This window comes from Monodon monoceros, unplaced genomic scaffold (genome assembly GCF_005190385.1).
Source record: "Monodon monoceros isolate NGI ecotype Baffin Bay Population unplaced genomic scaffold, NGI_Narwhal_1 Super_Scaffold_14, whole genome shotgun sequence".
NCBI classification, from domain to species: Eukaryota; Metazoa; Chordata; class Mammalia; order Artiodactyla; family Monodontidae; genus Monodon; species Monodon monoceros.
In genome coordinates, this window is record NW_021703770.1 from 14,086,916 (window position 1) to 14,106,345 (window position 19,430).

The 19,430-nt window shown below is 47.0% G+C and overlaps 1 protein-coding gene across 1 annotated transcript in view; it reads left to right on the forward strand.

The window, feature by feature from the left end:
• Positions 1–19,430, forward strand: part of ANXA13 (annexin A13) — a 56,388-nt gene that overhangs the window by 21,408 nt on the left and 15,550 nt on the right. The window contains exons 2-4 of the mRNA XM_029222562.1: positions 1,819–1,891; positions 14,240–14,334; positions 17,407–17,577. Of these exons, the coding sequence (XP_029078395.1) occupies positions 1,819–1,891; positions 14,240–14,334; positions 17,407–17,577 (339 nt within the window). The remainder of the gene's footprint in view (positions 1–1,818; positions 1,892–14,239; positions 14,335–17,406; positions 17,578–19,430) is intronic.

Consider the following 19,430-nt stretch of genomic DNA (forward strand, 5'->3'; position numbering starts at 1 on the left):
ACTACGTTCCAAAAGGCAGTGGGGTGATGGGGGCCCTGAGATCCCTTTGGCTCTTAAGATTATATGATTCTCCATTAACCAAAACCTAGAAGCCAGCCTTCCTCCAGTCCATAGTTATTCAACCTCAATCTTTCCCTCTCTCTTTCTCTCTCTCTCTCTCTCTCTCTCTCCATTTCCACCCTTCTTGTCTTTGCTTTGCTTCATTCTGAACCCATGCTTCCTTCATGTAGTGGACAGCATGGCTGCCAACAGCCCTAGACTCACACTCTGTTGGCTTAGCAAACCCAGCAGGGAGAGACATCTCTCTCTCAATATCTATATATCAACCCAGGGAAAATTCTAATTGACCCTGCTTGGATTACATCCCCACTCCTGAACCAGTCACAAGTGCCAGAGTGACAGGGTGCGTGTCCACCCAAGGGCAGGACGATGGGAATCAAGCTTCATGACTGACATCCCCCCGTGAGACCACATGAAATGGGGGAGGGGAAGTCCCTCAAAGGATGTAGGGATACCAGGCAGATAAATGCAACTCATCCTCTGTGCTTTATGTGGTTTACTGCTCATTCGCAATAGGTGCCCAGAGAAATGAAGGGAGGGACAGGGAAATCGGGGTGTGTAGACAGTAGCACTTAAACCAGCCTTCACTGAAGGATGGGAAATAAGTGGCATATGTCACCAAAGACCATCTCTGTGAGGAAAGACAAAGACAAAGAGAAAACACAGGGTGTGTTCAAAGCTACTCGTTGCATGACTGCAACTAACCTCACATCTTTAAATTTTTTTTTTTTTTTTTTTTGTGGTACGCAGGCCTCTCACTGTTCTGGCCTCTCCCGTTGCGGAGCACAGGCTCCAGACGCGCAGGCTCAGCGGCCATGGCTCACGGGCCCAGCCGCTCCGCGGCATGTGGGATCCTCCTGGACCAGGGCACGAACCCGTGTCCCCTGCATCGGCAGGTGGACTCTCAACCACTGCGCCACCAGGGAAGCCCACATCTTGTAAATTTTTAATAGCCATGCATTGATTTTTATGCTTACCTTTTGTTTAGGCAAGCAACACTGGTTTTCCACTTCAGTGCTAATAGAAAGTTTCTTTTTGAAAAATAACTTTAAGCGAAAACAAAGTAGGTCAATTGAAAGAAAAATAATAAGCAAATAATAATAATGTAGACATAGATAGCTGTGGACATTCAGTGCATGTATTATGCCAATGACTGAAGTATGGGAAACATTAGTATATATACAGAACTTTTTCTCCCCAAGGAGCAGTAAAAACCAATAACTGTTATTGCTCGTCCATAGGTTTATCTCTGGCAAACTAAATATTATGTCTCTCATTGTGTGAATGGTAAAGCTTGTAGCCCAGATTGTCAAATTGATCTGTAATAAGATCCTAGAATCCTCAGCTTCTGGCCAAAAACACCTATTCTCTAGACATACTGTGTCTCGTGGCGAAGGTTGAAAACCAGCATTCCAGGACATTGGTCCACTGTATTACTCTCTGTTTCAGAGACAGACACACAAAGGTGGGGTTAATATGAAAATCACTTCTCCCCGAGTTGGCAGGGCTGATTGTCCTTGAGAACACAGGGGGCCATTCTCCATGGTCATCCAAGTCCAGCTGGCTCCAGGGAGCACCAGCCATCTCTCTGGGGCCAGAGTTTCCCCAGCTGATTTCCACATGTACCCATGTGTAAAGCGGCAGCTGGTCCCTCGTTTGGATGACTGCTTGGTCTTCCCGTTAGCTGCCAACTTCAGCCAGAGATAATTATTAAATGCCTATATTGTCCACTCAACCTTTTCAATTATTTTTTTCTAGGCCAAAGAGAAAGATCAGGGTTTTGATGCTGATCGAGATGCCAAAAAGCTGAACAAAGCCTGCAAAGGAATGGGTATGAAAGATATTTTGTTTGCTAATTTACTACTGAAGTTGATTAAACTTGATCTCATGTCCAACTTTCCCACGATCTTAGGAAGATGACCTCCCACTTATCTCGTATCTTCCAAGCTAAGTTGATCACTTTTAAGGTTCCCTTTATAAAAGTTCCCAAAGTTATAAGCAGGTCCTATTACTTGTCAGGATTCAACATAATAGCTAGAAATTTAATATTATGACATTTAATTTGAACTTGAGATGGGGGAAACTTCATGAGAAGTGTCATTCATACAATTCTAATGTCATCTAAACCCTCTGATGCCTTTTATGGGAGTTGGTAGGGAATCAGGGCTGATGAGAACTGGATTAGGGACCTGGTAGCTGTATCTACGAGCAGAGCAAGTGGAGATAAAACTGTGGCCAAGGTTGAGAATCAAGAGGCAACACTGGAGCAACTATTTACATCCAGGCCTAAGTGCATGGCCAAGGATGGGTGACTAAGCAAGAGATCAGGAGTAAGGTAAACCCAGGAACAAGGTGAGATGAGGGAGGGAGCGTCTAGGGCTAGGGCCATGAAAAGAGGCTCTGGAACCCAAGGAAGTCACTGATAAAACAAGGTTCTAGTCCCAGAAGCTTGGAAGAAGGTGGAATTTGAAGCTCAGATAGAGGGATTTACCTTGAGTGGGAGGGCGGAGGGGAGGGAGGGAAGACTGAGTGCAAAAATAGATACATTCATGGGTGTTGTAAGAGGAGAAGGCTGAAGGCGGTCATGCCTAGTAATGGGACATGGCTCCATGAGTGTGAGGCAAAGTTATCTGCTAAAGACATGGGTTTGACAATGGAGTATGGAGTTTGGGTGATAATTTGGAATACTAGCTCTTGAGTGGAAAAGAAGGCGGGGGTGGCCAGTATTGACTTCTCATGCTGAGAGCCCTACTGAATAAGAGAAGAAAAAGGAGGAGGCCAAAGAACAAACTTACCTGCCTTCAATGGTATCTTAAGTTCTGGAACTGTACAGAAAAGGCAGCTTTATAATAATAGGTAATGTTTATTGAACTCTTTTGCCATACATTTTGCATGCATTACTTCATTTGACAATAGCAAACCTCATTTAATCCTAATTTTCCAGATGGTTAAAGTGAGGCTCAGAGGGGCTAAATGACTTGTCTGGACTCACACATCTAGTGAGTAGGTGGTCCAGCTAGCATTAAGCCCAGGCAGGAATTAATTTCCTGCTCTTGACCACCAGCTGATGACCTTCCTAGCTTAGGGCAGCTTTCATCTCCATGGGGGCCTTCAGAGCTCTTTAACACACATCTCACATTCACTCAACAAAGCAACAAACACTTATTAAGCACCTTCTCTGGAGGGTCATGTGTGACATGTTTAGGGACCTGCACTTTATTCTGAAACAAGGTGGAATCGAGCAAGAATTCATCTGGAAAGCAGCATAGAGAGTTGACGGGAGGACGGTGGGAAGGGAGATAGGGGGACAAGTTCGGAGGTGACCAGGGGACAGACGATGAGGCTGCTGGGCAGTGAGTACAGACAAGAAGGAAAAGATTTGAGGCATTAATGGTCAGACACCACAGGGGTTGGTCACAGACCAGTCGGCGTGCGAGGTAAAGTGAGAAGTCAGAAAGAACCCCCAGGTTTCTGTCTCAGGGAACGAGATAGGTGTTATCATTCATCGAGGAAAGGAGTATAAAAGGAGCCTCCAGTGTGCTGGTGAAAGTGTAGGGCTTACTTTAGACATGTTGAATTCAAGTGTCTGAGAAAATCCAATGGAATGATCCACGTTAGTAGAAATATGTCTAGAACCCGGGAGAGAGATGTGGACAGAGACGGTCGACTTGGGAGACACCAACACGTGGGCGGTGGTTGAAGCTATGGGTGAGGATGCGCTCACCCAGGAAGTCTGTGTAAAGAGAGGAGAGATGCAGGAAACCCCAGCATTTAAAGCAAATGTAAAAGTAAGACCAGGAAGGAGTGGCCAAAGAGACAAGATGGGAAACAGGAGAGAATGTGTCTCCAGAAGTAAAGGGAAAAGAGAGTTCCCAGAAGAAAGGAGTGGGAACCAGTATAAAACCCTATCTACCCTGAGGTCAAGTAAGATGAAGAGTGAGAGCTGGGTTTTACAGCTAAGAATAAATTGACCATCTCTGCCAGAGTGGTTCTCAGCGGACAGCTGGAAGTAGAAGGCTCATTGCCCTTCACTGGGGTGAGAATGGGGATGAGGTTCTATCCCATCAGAGAAGAGAGAGGCTCACAGCTGACAGAATGTTGAGGTGACGGGAGACTAGACACATAAAGAGGGAGTCCACTGAAAGGGAGAGCTTGTAAATACAGGAGGGAAAGGGGGTTGCTGAGAAAAACAAGATTTTAGAAAGCCTGGAGGAGGGGGAAATTCAAAACACAGATATCAGGATTGACCTTGAATGGAAAGAGGAGGTGCGACTGAGAGCTGGAATTGATACATTCATGGGGGTAACAGGGGCAGAACGTTGAAGGAGCTCTGGCCTGGCAATGTGACATTGCTCAGTAAGGTGGGAGGCGAGGTTATCTGCTCAAAGTGTTGGGTTTGACGATGTAGTATGAGGTGTGAGTGGTGCTTTGGCATAGACGTTGAGTAGAGATGACCAGGAAATGACTGCTGGTCCCCTGTGAGGTCTCAGTTGCCTAGAGAGACCACGATTTCACGTTGGCTCAGCCCACACGGCTCTGTGATTTTCTCCTGCAGCCTAAAGGGAGGACAGGGGAAATGGATGTTAGGTTGACCCCGGGTTTGCTGATCAGGGGTTCCAGAGGAACAAGAAAGTGAGGGCATTTGAGGGGGCATTACCTTGGGAGAAAAAAGATAGAGGGACCAAGGGGCAAGGTTGATTAATTTCCTCAACTTTATTTTCTTACATCTACTGGGGGACTTTTAATATTCTAGGCATTGAGCCAAGCACTTTATATACAAAATCTCATTAAGTTATTCTCACAAAAATCCACTTTTCAGATGAGGAAAGAGGCTGTGACAAGTTAAGTAGCCCAAAGCCACAACCCCGTAAGTGGTGAACACTGGGATGGAACCAATTCCTATCATTGCCTGAAGCACAGAGGCAGCGGGTGGGACAGGGCTGAGAAGAAATGGCTGGTAGGAGCCATCTCAGTCCACAGGCTATTTTATTAAATTTTCCTTTTCCTTATCGTGCTATAATTCACCTAGCATAAAATGCACCCTCTGACAGCGTATAATTTCGTGGCGTTTAGTATATTCACAGGATTGTGTAGTCATCACCTCTAATTCCAGAACATTTTCATCACCTAAAAGAAACCCCACATAGATTCACAGCCACTCCCGCTTTATCCTCCCTTCAGGTCCAGTCAATCACTGGTCCACTTTCTGTCTCTATGGATTTGCCTATTCTGGGCGTTTCATGCACCTGGAATTATACAATAGGTGGCCTCTTGCGTCTGGCTTCTTTCACTTGGCGTAATGTTTTATGAAGACAAGTGCCAGATTTTTACTTAGAGGTAAATTAGTGCAGATTTACTTTCCTAGGAATGGGTACTGTGGTAGAATAAAGATGGCCATAAACTCTTTGTGTGACTCCAGAGAAAAGAACTGGGATCCACAGCGGAAGTTCTAGAAAGACATCTTTTTTTGCTTCTGTATAAGGAACTATCTAACTATAGAACAGTCTGCCTTGCCCAAGAAATGCTGAAGTCCCAAAGGAGTTGGGGTGGGAGACAATCTGGTAGGAAAGTGGTAGAAGGGATTTCTACAGAGTAAGTATTGTTGAATAAATGGGTGGGGTGGGGCTGGAAATGAAGGATGACAAGCAGGTTGCTTGGTTTGGGGGCATCAGAGGACAGCTCAGCAGAGAGGAGCTGGTCCTTGCTCACATCCTGGCTAATCCTGTATTCGGACAACAGCTGTTGGGAGGTATGTTTGCCTGCAAGTGTCAGGATGTTTATAGTTCTGAGCTGTGCTGAGCGGCTGAGCCAGCCTCACAGGTGTCTCCCTGCTGCCTCTCGAGTGAGGGCCTGGCATCTGGATGTGGGTTGGAGACAGGAGCTGAAGTGGGTGTGGGAATGAGTCAGCTGTGGTTTATGATAAATCCCCAAGCTCTTAGCCACCACACTAGTTAAGTTCGCCAAGCACAGATGGAGCACCTACTGAATGCCAGCCATGCCGTGTACTCCACCCCCTCCTGTGGGTACGGCCACAAGGCGAGGCCATTCTTGTGCTGGTGACTGTTGGAGAGCCGCTTCTAGGTGCCAAGCTCTGTGCTGGGTACCACACGCACATCACCTTGTGTAACCCTACCAACAACCCTGTAAAGTTGTACTATAATGACAACAGATGAGAATGCCGAGGCTCAGAGGTTAAATACTTGCCCAAGGTCAAAAAGATATGAGATGAGGGTAGGGTGGTTGCAACCTAGGGCCATCTCGAAAAGATATCATTTGGATGAAGGTCTAGAATTCCCACCTCTACTAATAAGAGCAAGACCAAGCAGAATCGTACCATTGGTAAAATTCGCCTGCAAGATCTTGTTGCTATACCAGCCCTGCAAGGTCTGGATTTAAATGTCTAGGGCCATGCTGTCCAACAGCCACCAAGGTGAGGCATACAGGTCACTTTTAATATTTTTTTAAACAGACCTCTCTCAAACCGCTTTTTTTTTTTTTGGCCACGAGGCACGTGGGATCTTTGTTCCCCGACCAGGGATCATACCCACACCCCCTGCATTGGAAGCTCAGAGTCTTAACCACTGGACTACCAGGGAAGTCCCTATTTTTAATTTTTGGGAAGCCAAATTTTTTTTAAATGCTGGTGAAATTAATTTTAATTATACTTTAGCTACTCAATACTGTATCAAAAATATCATTTCAACAGATAGTCAATATCAAAGTTATTCATGAGATACTTGACGTCCCGTTTTTTGAATTAAGTCTCCAAAAGACCGTATGTATTCTACGCTTGCAGAGCATTTCAACTTGACCAGCCACGCCTTGAGTCCTCAATAGCCACATGCATCCACTGTATCAGGTAGAGTGAGGTCAGAGGCCCTAGGCATCAAAAAGTTTATGTGCAAGTCCTCAGCCGTTCACCCACCTGTGCAAGTCAAAGTAATAAGAATGCTGTACCATAAAATAATATTTGATTCTTACAAATATCATAAAACTGACAATTTCCTTGTTTGTGGTTTCTTTGGTGCCCCTGCTTTCCTGGCTCCTAAGTACCTGCTTGGTCTGGGTCTTGGTTAACCCAGAACCCCCGACGCTGACACTGTCAGGCCTTCCTCTCAGGGCTCCATGCCCACCCTGTTGCCCCCATCCCAGCAAGGCCCTTCTGAAGATGACGCGTGGATAGTGTGTGGACCCCAACATTCATTATCCTCTCTTTTTTTTTTTTTTTTTCTCGGTACGCGGGCCTCTCACTGTTGTGTCCTCTCCCGTTGCGGAGCACAGGCTCCGGACGCGCAGGCTCAGCGGCCGTGGCTCACGGGCCCAGACGCTCCGCGGCACGTGGGATCTTCCCGGACTGGGGCACGAACCCGTGTCCCCTGCATCGGCAGGCAGACTCTCAACCACTGCGCCACCAGGGAAGCCCCTATTATCCTCTCTGAAATGTAAGAGGATGTTTGTCATTCTCCCTCCGAGAAACACAGAAACAGGGGCTTAGAGGGAAAAACTGCTATGGAGCTGCTATGGGCAGAGACGGCTGTGGCTGGCTTTGGGGCCTGCTGGGAAGCGGCTCACTCATTAGGCACCAGAGTCCCAGGGGTATCGGGGAGGGAACTTCAAACCCAGAGGTCCCCACCCTGCTGAAACTCAGCTCGGTGTGTTCCCAGAAAATGGCTGGAAGAGCCAAAGCCAGGAGGCCCTGTGGCACTCCCGGGGTTGACGGTCACCCAGTTCTGACCTCTACTGTGTAATTACTGCGTCAGATGAACAGTCAGAGCTGAGGTTCCTTCTTTTCTCATTTTTTTAAAAAGTCTTTCCCAGAACCACTGGAGACTGGCCCTAGTGCCTCAAATCATTGTAAATGTTTACAGGAAATTGTTCCACTGCACAGACTGCTTATATGACACACATACTGTGAAATGTAAAATGAGGTCACTGTTCGGTAAATCGCTTCTCAGTCGGGTAGTGGGAACAGCTCCCTGGATAAACCTGATACCCGGACTCAAAGGGCTCAAGAGAAATCTAGTCATTTCCAGGCTCTCCCCCACCTCCAGGCTGCTGCTGGGACATCCCCAGACTGCTTTGCTTTCTGCTCTCCTTTTTAAAAAAAACACTCAGGAAGGAAAGTCTAAAAAACCTTATATTTAAAATTTTAACTCAATTTTCCTGAATTATGCAGATATGGGTTGACTATAGCGACAGAGTAGAGGATTTCCTACTGGTCCCTGCTACGTACAGGCCACGTGAGTAGCACACACAGCTTACAACCATGCAGAGATCAGCTCCATCATAATGCAGTGCAAACTTCTCCATGCATGCATTTCCACATTCGTTCACTCAGCAGGTCAAGTCTGATGAACACTGAGAGCCTTCTCTGTGGATATTGCAATGAGCAAAGCCCTCTGCCCCCGTGGGACTTGCAGTGTGGGGTGGCAGAGACAGGACAGAGGAGGAGGACAGGTAATGTGAGGGACACCGGCAGGTGTCCCAGAAAAGTCCAGCGAGTTGAGTCCTGAAAGAAGAATGGGAATAAAGGTGAGGGCTGAAGCTAAAGATGTTGCAGGCAGAGGCAAGAGACCAGGCTGTTATTCTGGATTTGAAGGAGCCTAGATGGAAAGGTTCAGGCTGATCTGCTCCACAGAAAGGCCACTCTGGAGACTGTGAATGCTGATTGGAAAAGGTGAGAGTAAGACAGGAACACCATCTGGGGATCAGCTCTGGTGAATGATACGACAGAGGTGAGGATGGAGAGCGATGGGTGGGTCTCAGGGCTACCAAGGAGGTGAATGGTGAGGTCTTCGTGGTGACAAATTAGATGTGGGGCGAGGGGAAAGAGAGAGCCAGGGGTGAGCACCCACACCCCTCCATTCCTGGCTGGCACAATACAGCGAATGGGCCACCTGGGAGGCAGGAAGCCTCCTTCCAGAGATGACAACTGTAAGGGTAAAGGTCTGAGATGCGGAGGCCCTAGACCTGGGCTGGAGCAGCCCATGTGAAAAAAAAAAAAAAAGTTGGGGGACTGGATTCAGAGATTTTTTTTTTTTTTCTTGCGGTACGCGGGCCTCTCACCGCTGTGGCCTGCCTCTCCCGTTGCGGAGCACAGGCTCCGGACGCGCAGGCTCAGCGGCCATGGCCCACGGGCCCAGCCGCTCCGCGGCATGTGGGATCTTCCTGGACCGGGGCACGAACCCGCGTCCCCCGCATCGGCAGGCGGACTCTCAACCACTGCGCCACCAGGGAAGCCCCAGAGATTTTTTATGAGAAAAAGAAATCTCTTTTGAGGTGAGATTTCTGGCACTCCTCTGGTTAAAAAGAAACAATGTCACAGAGGAAGTAACTGGATACACAGTACGCAGGTGAGGCTACAGGAGGAAATGAAGAGGAAGGACAGAAATAAGTGCTGGAAGTGAGCCGGAATGAGGCAGGCAACGAACGCTGACTATTTTTGCAAGTGAACTCATCCTAGAATTTTCTGTTTCTCCAACTGGAATCAGAGAGCTAGATCTTCCCAGAACCGTAAAGGTGGAACTAGTCCTTGAGACTAGGTGAACAGTCCACGGACACAGAGCAGGTGGCTGTCCTAGGAGCAGCGCACAGCTCTCTCACCCCTGGGTCAGAGTAGTCTTTCTAAGTCCCAGCACTGGCTTTCCAAACGTGGCATTGAGGGCTGGGGCCAGAGTCAAACGCTTGAAGTCTTTGGCAACACCCCTTTTCTTCCCTTCCCCATCTCCAGCCAGGTCCCCCTTCAGCCCTTCCTGCAACCTTGACCCAGGTTTCTCCTGTTCCCAACCCGTCTATCAAAATGCATCTGCCCCGTGTTTTGTTCCTTCAGGATCCTGATCTCTCAGCGGAACAGGAGCTAACGTACAAGTCCAACTAATTCAATTCCACTGAAAAATTGCCAAGCGTGCTATTTACAGGCAGCAGACATGGAGAGGAGGGCCAGGAACAGGCTAATGTAGGAAATCTCCAGACTTTGGGCTGTGAGGAGGGTTTTTTTATTCCTTTCTTGAAGTCTTGAGATACTGCTGAGGACAGTGGGTGGACTGGCTTCCTAGGGCTGCCATGACAAAGTGCCACAGCTGGGTGTCTTTAAACAGACATTTATTGTCTCTCAATTCCGGAGGCCAGGAGTCTGAAACCAAGAAGTCAGCAGGCCATCCTCCCGCAAGGTGCTAGGGAAGGACCATTCTATGCCTCTCTCCTAGCTTCTGGTAGCCGCAGGCGTTCCTTGGCTTGTAGATGCATCACTCCGATCCTCCGAACTCACACAGAGTTCTCCTGTGTCCCTTCACGCCATCTCCCTCTGTGTGAGTCTCTCTCTGTGCCCAAATTTCCACTTTTTATAAAGACACCAGTTATACTGGATTAGGTCCCACCCTAATGATTTCATTTTCACTCGATTACTTACATACCTTAGAATGTGACCTATTTCCAAATAAGGTCACATTCTAAGGTACTGGGGGTTAGGACTTCAATGTATTCGGGGGAGACACAATTTAACACATAATAGTAGGTGTCCCGCAACAGCCAGGTTACAAGAGAGGAGTCAGATGGGAGGTCTGCCAGTGCCAGGATGGACAAAGTGATAATATTCGAACAGAGCTTTACTATTGTCTAAATACGAATTTTTAGAGTCTCTGTCTCATCCTCTCACAGCCCCTATGCGATCAGATTGTCATAACTTCCTTCTACCAGAGAGTAAAAGTGAGGCTTGGAGCAGCACTGCGCAAAAGAAACATAATGCAAGCCACACATGGAATTTCCAAATTTCCAGAAGCCACATTTTTTAAAAGTAAAAAGAAACAAGTGAAATTAATTTTAATAATATATTTTGTTTAACTAAAGACATTAACATTCTAACGGGTAATCAGTATAAAAATTATTGAGATAGTGCTTCCCTGGTGGCGCAGTGGTTAAGAATCCGCCTGCCAATGCAGGGGACACGGCTTCAAGCCCTGGTCCGGGAAGATCCCACATGCCGCAGAGCAACTAAGCCCGTGCGCCACAACTACCGATCCTACACTCTAGAGCGCTCCAGCCACAACTACTGAAACCCGCGTGCCTAGAGCCCGTGGTCTACAAGAGAAGCCACCGCCATGAGAAGCCTGCGCACCGCAACAACGATCCAATGCAGCCAAAAATAAATCAATAAAACAAATAATTTTTTAAAAATTAAAAAAAAATTATTGAGATATTCTACACCCTTTTTTTACACCAAGTCTTTGAAATCCAGTATGCATTTCACAAAAACACATAACTATTAAAACCTTAAACGGTCCTAAAATGATCTTTCATTCCTTCAGTGGTATGCATAGTACCACACCCTAGAAGAGCAGATCTGACAGGCAAGACGGACCCAACAGCCCCACTCACCCAAGGAAGACGGCAGTACGTGGCACCTAATAGTACACACTACCTTTCAGTGACCACTCCCTATGGCCTAGGTACCAAGCTTAGAATGTCACATACATGCAATCTTATGTATATATTACATATATATAATCTGATGAAAGCTTACCTAACATGCAGTGACTCTAGAGATATATAAGCAATGCTCTTTAGAGGAACGGCGGGAGCAGAAACGTAATGTTTCAGGATTTCTGAAAGTGCCTGACCTACCGACAAATGTGGCTCCGGTGAGGTGAGTGAGGCTGGGTGTGTTTGTGGGCAGAGATGGGTCTAGAAGAGCAGTTTGAGACCGTGCTTCAGGAAGTCTCAATGTCACACTAAGGAACAATGATTTAGTTCTGGAAATCACGAAGCATCACTAGAGGTTTTAAAATTAGGGAGTGAAATGAGCACACGCGTACTTCCAGATGATGATTCTGACGGCAGTGTGGAAGGTAGCCTGGTGTCAGGGAGGATGAAAACCAGCAGGCCTGTTACGCAGGGGCAGGGGGAATGAAGAGGGCGGAGTCATCTCGTAGCTGAGACAGATGGGCGTGGCGGTGTCGGAAAATAAAAGAAACGGAAGGTGGGCCCTCAAAAGTGACTTTGGATTTTCTAATTCAGGTGATGCCACACACTGAGATGAAATTAACGGGGTGGGGAGTGGGTTCAAGGATAGACGGGATGAGCTCTGCTTTAGCTCCGTGGGGAATTGAAAGGCCTTGGGATCTCCATGGGAAGCTGGCCACAGGCAGCTGGAAATAGGATCTAAACTCAGGAAGGGTAAGGGCTGGAGGTGCTAGTTTAGGATACACCAGCCAAAGGGCAGTGGTCACGGGTTGGGGCGGGGGGAGTGATGGCAATTAGCAAGGAGACCTGGCAGCTGAGTGTAGAGGGCAGGTAGAAGAAGGGCTGATGGAGGATGCTGAGAGGGAGATGGTGGAGGGGCTGAAGGGAGGAGCGGAGGACAGAGGCAAAGCACTCAAGCAGGGAACGGTCAACAAATTCCAATACTGCCAAACAGTAAGGTACATGCGGGAACTAAGAAGAGGGTCTGAGCTGTGCCTCAGTTTCCTCCTCTGTAAATACGAGTTTGAGCCAGAAGGCTTCTGATGCTCCTTCCAGCTCAGTCACTGGGGTGACAGCCCAGGGACAGTGGCCTCAGCACAAGTCTTGCCTGGTTCTGAGGCAGCCCTGGGGCACTTGGTCATGTATGCTCCCCGGTGTCCCAGGACCCATGTGCACCTCAGGGTAACCATGGACCCCTACTTGGATTTCATTCTCACAATAGCCTTGTCTATTATCACCCCCATCTTATAGGTGGGAAAACCGAGGCTTGGTGAGGCTAATTATTTGCCTGATGTCATAGGGTTTAAGGGATTTGAATCCAGTCCAAAGAAACTGAATTCAGGGTTCGCTGATCAAATAGTCTTTCTCACCCTCACACCTGCAACACCTGGGTCATCTTTCCAATCCTGTCTCCAGGTTCAAAAAATGATACGCTCCCCTTCTTTCTTAGTCATTATTATTTCAGTGCTGATCAAATACCTACAATGAACAAGTATTAATATGAACATCAGGGAAAAAATCGTTTTAGGAAGAGTGTGATTCAAAAGAGTTTAAAGGGGAACTGCCCCACATGCTCCCAATTAGGACTTCTCTCCTGAGATTAACAAGTTTATGGATGGGCTTGATACTATAGCAATTTGGGTCTATATCTTTTTTTTTTTTTTTTTTTGCGGTACGCGGGCCTCTCACTGTTGCGGCCTTTCCCACTGCGGAGCACAGGCTCCGGACGCGCAGGCTCAGCGGCCATGGCTCATGGGCCCAGCCACTCCGCGGCATGTGGGATCTTCCCGGACCGGGGCACGAACCCGTGTCGCCTGCATCGGCAGGCAGGCTCTCAACCACTGCGCCACCAGGGAAGCCCTGGGTCTGTATCTTAATCTCTTCCACTCCATTTTAAGTACTTGCAGACCAAGGAACATACCATATTTTTTTTTTTTACAGTTTTTTTGAGGTATAAGTCACACACCATACAATTCACCCATTTAAAGTGTTCAATTCAGTTGTTTTTAATGTATTCACAGAAATATGAAACCATCACCACAATTTAGAACATTTTCATCACTTTAAAAAGAAACCTCCTACACTTTAGCTATCACACCTCTGCCCACCCCCTCCCCAGCCACTATTCTACTTTCTGTCTCTATAGATTTCCCTATTCCGGACTTCCATATGAATGGAATCATAATATGTGGTCTTCTGTGATTGGCTTCTTTCACTTAGCAAAATGTGTTTAAGGTCCATCCCATTCATACTGTAGAATGTGTCAGTACTTCATTCCTTTTTCTGGCCAAGTAATATTCCACTGTATGGATATAGCACCTTTTAATTATCCATTGTCCACTGATGGACATTCAGGTGGTTTGCACATTTTGACTATTATGAATGATACTGCTATGAACATCTGAACACAAGTTTTGTGTAGACATAAGTTTTCATTTCTCTTGCATTTATGCCAAGGAGTGAAATTAAGGAATAGGCCATATTCGTTCCTCTTTCCACTACAGTGCCTAGCGTTGTGCTTCATGCAGTGTGAGGCCTCAGTGGATATTTGTCAAGTGAGTGAAAAGAATACAGTTCTCAGCATAAGATATTACAGCCAAAGGGTCCACCTAGGTTCCACCAAAGCCTGTGACCACCACCCTGGCTTCCCCGGATTGACTAAAATAAACGTCCATCTTGTTTCTTGCTCATTGTGATTTTGCCTCTTTCTCCTGCACTTCAGGAACTGATGAAGCCACCATCATTCAAATCCTATCAAGCAGGACATCGAATGAGAGGCAACAAATAAAACAAAAGTACAAGACAACGTATGGCAAGGTGACGCCGAGGGTCCTTGGCCGTGTGCGCACGGCCTTGGTCTTGACTGTCTCTTCTGCTTCTTTTATGTTCCCAAGACAGTGAGGACTATCCTTAAAGCTTTATTGAATTAGCCCAAGAGAAACAAAATGAAACAACCATTTAAAACTTTAATTGACTCCAGAAAAACTGAAATGGCCTTGTTAACAGCCTGTAAAATCAATACCGGTTAACTCATTATTTTTCCAACTGACTTCTTTTTAAGTTGATTCCTCAGTCTTCTTTTCCCACTCATTTGGATTAATTCCACATATTAACTTATAGATAGGCCAGGGATTTGAAAACCAGTTTTCACAGGTGGGTCTTTATGTAAGAATTCTTCATTTATTCAGGTGTCTTCAAGAATGATATATTCTTCATAAGTGATTGTTACAAAAACTAAAAAACCAAAACCAAAAAACCCTCCATTTCGTTAAGCATCAACGCCTTTTTCTTTCTTTGCGTATCTTTTCTTTCATTCTTCTTGTTGACGGTGTTACATTTAGAAATCTTTAAGAATGCATTAGGCCTTCTGTTTTCTTTATTAATATAGCATGAACACGATTTAACATTTTCTTAATGTCATTAGAATTATCAGTTTGCCAAATAAATATGAATTATTATGCTGCATTCTAATCCAAATTTATACTTCCTTTACAGTTTCAGTAACTCTATGTATAAACAGATATAGAGATAGAGGCGGATTTTCTTACTTATTTGTCACTGGGGAAGCAACCATCTCTCTAGGCCTTGGTCTCCTCACAAAATGAAAATGGTAATTTGCCTCCCTTCTCAGGCTGCTGTGAGAATCAAGCAGGGTAATGCTGGCACCTACCAGTAAAGGGAGGCCGTGATAGGTGTGATTGTCTCCACCTTACAGAGAGAAAAAGTGGAGCGCATCTGTTTAAATGACTCATGCAAAACCACACACTTAGTAGGAAAAGGAACCAGCATTCAAATCTAAGTCTTCCATCTCCAGGGCCAGCCTCCACTCCTGAAGAATCCATTGCCATGAGAGGAGCTGTTTATTTATACATTAAACAGTCCAGACAGCTGTGCTTTTGTAGTTCTTCTGCTTCCCTCTTCACAATCAGGCTTGTCAATGTCACTCATTGATGACCTTGGTGAAAATAAGCGCAGCTTCAGTTCAGCTGCATTTAATTGAATTGAATGACATTGAACTTTCATCCTTGTCAGCGCGCCTGACTATAGCATCCTCTCAAGTGCTGTGTCTACTTATATCCTACCGATACGGAAAGTCAGATACAGGCATCTTAAGCTTTGGTGTAAAATAAGTGTAAATGGGTTCAAAGTGAGGACTCAGGGGCTCTGTGAAAGTGAGCATGCTCTAGCACAAAACTCTGCAACACCTACATCTGCCAATCATTTGCTTACCTTCCAATTCTCAGCTGTGTTTCAAACAGCTGGGACTGCCAAAGAGGTGATCGAGAATCATGCCACAAAGCTAGAAGACATTAGAGACAATCAAATCTGAAGTCAGCTGAGCTCCAAAGAGAATAAGTATCCCAAGGTGACACAGCTAGTTAGCGGGAAACCAGGATTAGAGCCAAAGAATCCTGAGCTGGCTCCTAGGTCCAAACAGAATGTAAACACACGAGGATTTGTTTCTATCCTTGTGACGTACGAGAGCAGCCAGCTGGGATTTCTCTTCTCTACAGTTCTATATAATGCCCATCTGACTTGGAAAAATATTTCCAGTCTTCAGGTAGATCCACACCAGAGTACTGACCAAAGGCCTGTCTTCACAAGATCAGGTTAGATGCAGCAGCTGCCATGGGATGGAGCCAGTAATATCACAACCTGCTATTAAGACTGCAGATCCCAGGGCCTTGGACAAAAATCTTCTGGGATTTTCCTCCCAGGTCCGGAGCTCAGAGGTTCATTTGAGAAATAGTTGATTTGCCTTCTCTCTGAAAGTTCCTTTCAACATGAAATCATCATCGTCGTCACTTATTGAACATGGAAAATGTGCCAGGCACCGTGTTCAGTGTTTACAAGGATTGTCTTATCTAATTCTCCCAACAACCTTAAGAAGTAAGTCTTATTATTCTTCCCATTTTTCAGAGAAGGAAACTGACAGTTGGTGAAATTAAGCACATTTCCTAGGTCGCAGAGCTACACGACTGTGTTGTTAGACATCGTGCCATGGTGCTGAGTAGCCAGGCCCACCCCATGCTGTAATTTGGTCTATCGGCTTCCAGTCTGACCCACACGGGGCTGTCTCTGTGTGAAGGTCCTGCTCTGAGGTCCTGCATTTAACTTGGGACATTGATGACTCTAGTTGGACTGAACGCCCATTCTTGACCCTTTTCTCATTAAACCATCAGGTCAGAGGGAGACAGTAGGAGCAGGCGGTTCACCTGTGATTGGAGGGGCTTGCCCCAAACAGGGTGCCAGTGGGAATTTCATGCACTTCCCTTCCCCCACCTGAGTTCTTTCCCACGTGTGTCCCTTTCAGAATTTAACAAAATGCCAAAGTGACTGTATATCAGGTCTGCCCAGGACAGTCCCTCTTTAATTCCTGTTGTCACCCTGCAATTATTAATAGTGCCCCCCCTTTCACTGTCAAAAGCATCCCAACTTGGACAATGAATGATCTGGTCTCCTAGAGATGACAAACCTGTATTTCAGTCTTCTCTAGCCAAGTATTTGGAGATGAGTCCTTTATCTTATTGAGGTTCAGTCCATGGGAATAATGCAATACCTCTCCTGCCAGGGCTGTTTTAGGGATCAGTGAGGAAGCTCTCTGAACCCCAAAATATTCTGCAAATGCTGGTTGTTACTTCGATTCATCTTTGGAGTCCCCAGCCCTGAGCAGGGGATCTTCCCTCTGCATCTCTGCCAGCCTTGGCAGAAGATGGATGGGCACTTGGGAGACGACTGTCCTCCAGAGCAGGTCACTCATGCCTGTAGAGCTCCAGTCTAGATTGTGCCCCGTGTGTCCACAGCAGGTGTCCTGCGGTGGGGAGAGCAGACACCTGTCCCTCTGCTCTCAGCACGTTCCCAGACAAGACTCTCGCTGTCTTCCCACAGGACCTGGAGGAGGTGCTCAAGAGGGAGCTGAGTGGATACTTCGAGAAGACAGCCTTGGCCCTTCTGCAACACCCCAGCGAGTATGCCGCCCGGCAGCTGCAGAAGGCCATGAAGGGCCTGGGCACGAATGAGGCGGTGCTCATCGAGGTCCTGTGCACGAGAACCAATAAGGTGAGTCCCAGCCGAGCCCTGGACCAACTCCCAAGGGAGGGTCCATATGCCCATCAGAGATGGTTACAGCAGCCAGAAGGGAAAGTCCTCCCTGCATTCCACCCACGGGGTGAGCAAGTGTCTGGGCAGAAACGCGTCCACTTGGTTCACACTGGAGAGATCCCTCTTCCAATCTTCTGATGGTCATTCTTGGTGTTGCTGCTCCTGGCTTGACAGGATAGATCCTTCCAGAAGCACAGTGTCAATCCAGCTTTCATTTTTCTAAAGAGATGCACAGTTTTACACGAAGGAGGAAAGTTCTACTTTACCCTCCCAGCCTGACTTTGCGGGTCTCCTGGCACAAATAATACAACAGTCCAAGCATGGCTGCATCTAGCGGAGAGCACAAGAACAGGCAGGGGGGTGGGGGGTGCCAGGGGGGTCCCAGTGAACACCCCCGGGGCCGCCACCACTTCCCCAGAGGTTTCCATGTCCTCTATCCTGTCCTCCCCTGGTCCCTTGGGCACATGCCACCATCTCAGGAGCTGAAAAGGACGTTCGTTAAGGCCCTCGCAGAAGCCCATTCATCTTTGGTTCCAGAACCTATAAGGGCCAAGGACTTCATCAGAAGAGAGGGCCCACAGGGCATTATCTGGGGAACCTCTGCCTCTTCCACAACACCCATCACATAGAATGGGGAGGTCCAGCGAGGAAATGCCAGGAAAATCCAACACTCTTGAGGCCTCCGGGTAGGAAGCAGAAACAGCACTTGGAGCAGATGGCGAGGAAAGCTGCCCCAGCGCTCTGACACTGCAGTGCCGTTTGAGCCCCCGAGTGCCTACCACCTGGGCTGGTTCCTCCTGCCCAGCCTGTGCCGTCCACCCACGTCTCCTGAAGCACCACCGGGCTCCACGCTAACGCTGCAAACCCCTTTCCTGAACATCTCTGGACTTCTCTTCTTCCCAAAGGATAATAAAACCCCTCCATTTGGGGAGTTTCAGGTTAGGATTGTGCCTTAAGGGAAGGTTAGCACAGGAGGGCGGTATCAATTCAGTCCAATAACCACACAACTCTCCTTACTCAATATTCCCATCCTTTCCAGGAGCACCAAAGTCCTAGCGACCAGGCAGCCAATATTTGGGCAGCCTGCCTTGGCAAGAAGGTTAATTTGGTCATTACTTTTCTAATCACACTTGCCTACACGTGGTTCACCCTCAGCCTAATTTCTTTCAGGTCCTGGTCTCAAACAATGAACAGGTTCTTTTTTTTGCAATCAAATAGATCTGACAGTAAAAAGAAGAAAAGCAGGGAGAGAGCAGGCCCTGGGTTCAGGCAGATCCTGAGAGTGGGCTGGAAGGAGGAGAAAGGGGAGGGGGCTGCAGAGTCACAGATGTTCGGCCCCCACCTGCTTCCTCCTCTCTCCCACCCACCGAAGCAACATCGGCCTGGCCCTCATCTTCTATCGCTCCCTCTCCCTTCTCCCCATCACTGCCCCATGACTTTCATTTTAAACAGTTTAGGAGCGATGCTGTAGGGAAATGCCTGCTCTTATACGCTGCTGGTTCAAGTGTAAACGGAGGCAGCTCCCAAGTGGGTCAAGCCATTGCAATATACAGCCATACTCTGTTTCACTGCGCTTCACTTTACCGCGATTTTGCAAATAGCATGTTTGTGGCAACCCTTCATCAAGCAAGCCTATCAGCACCATTTCTCCAAAAGCATTTGCTCACTTCCTGTCTCTGTGTCATATTTTGGTATTTCTCACAATATTTCAGACCCTCCACTGGCAGAAAGATGACGTCTTGCTGAAGGCTCAGGTGATGGTTAGAATTTTTAGCAATAAAGTTTTTTTTTTTTTTTTTTTTTTTTTTTTG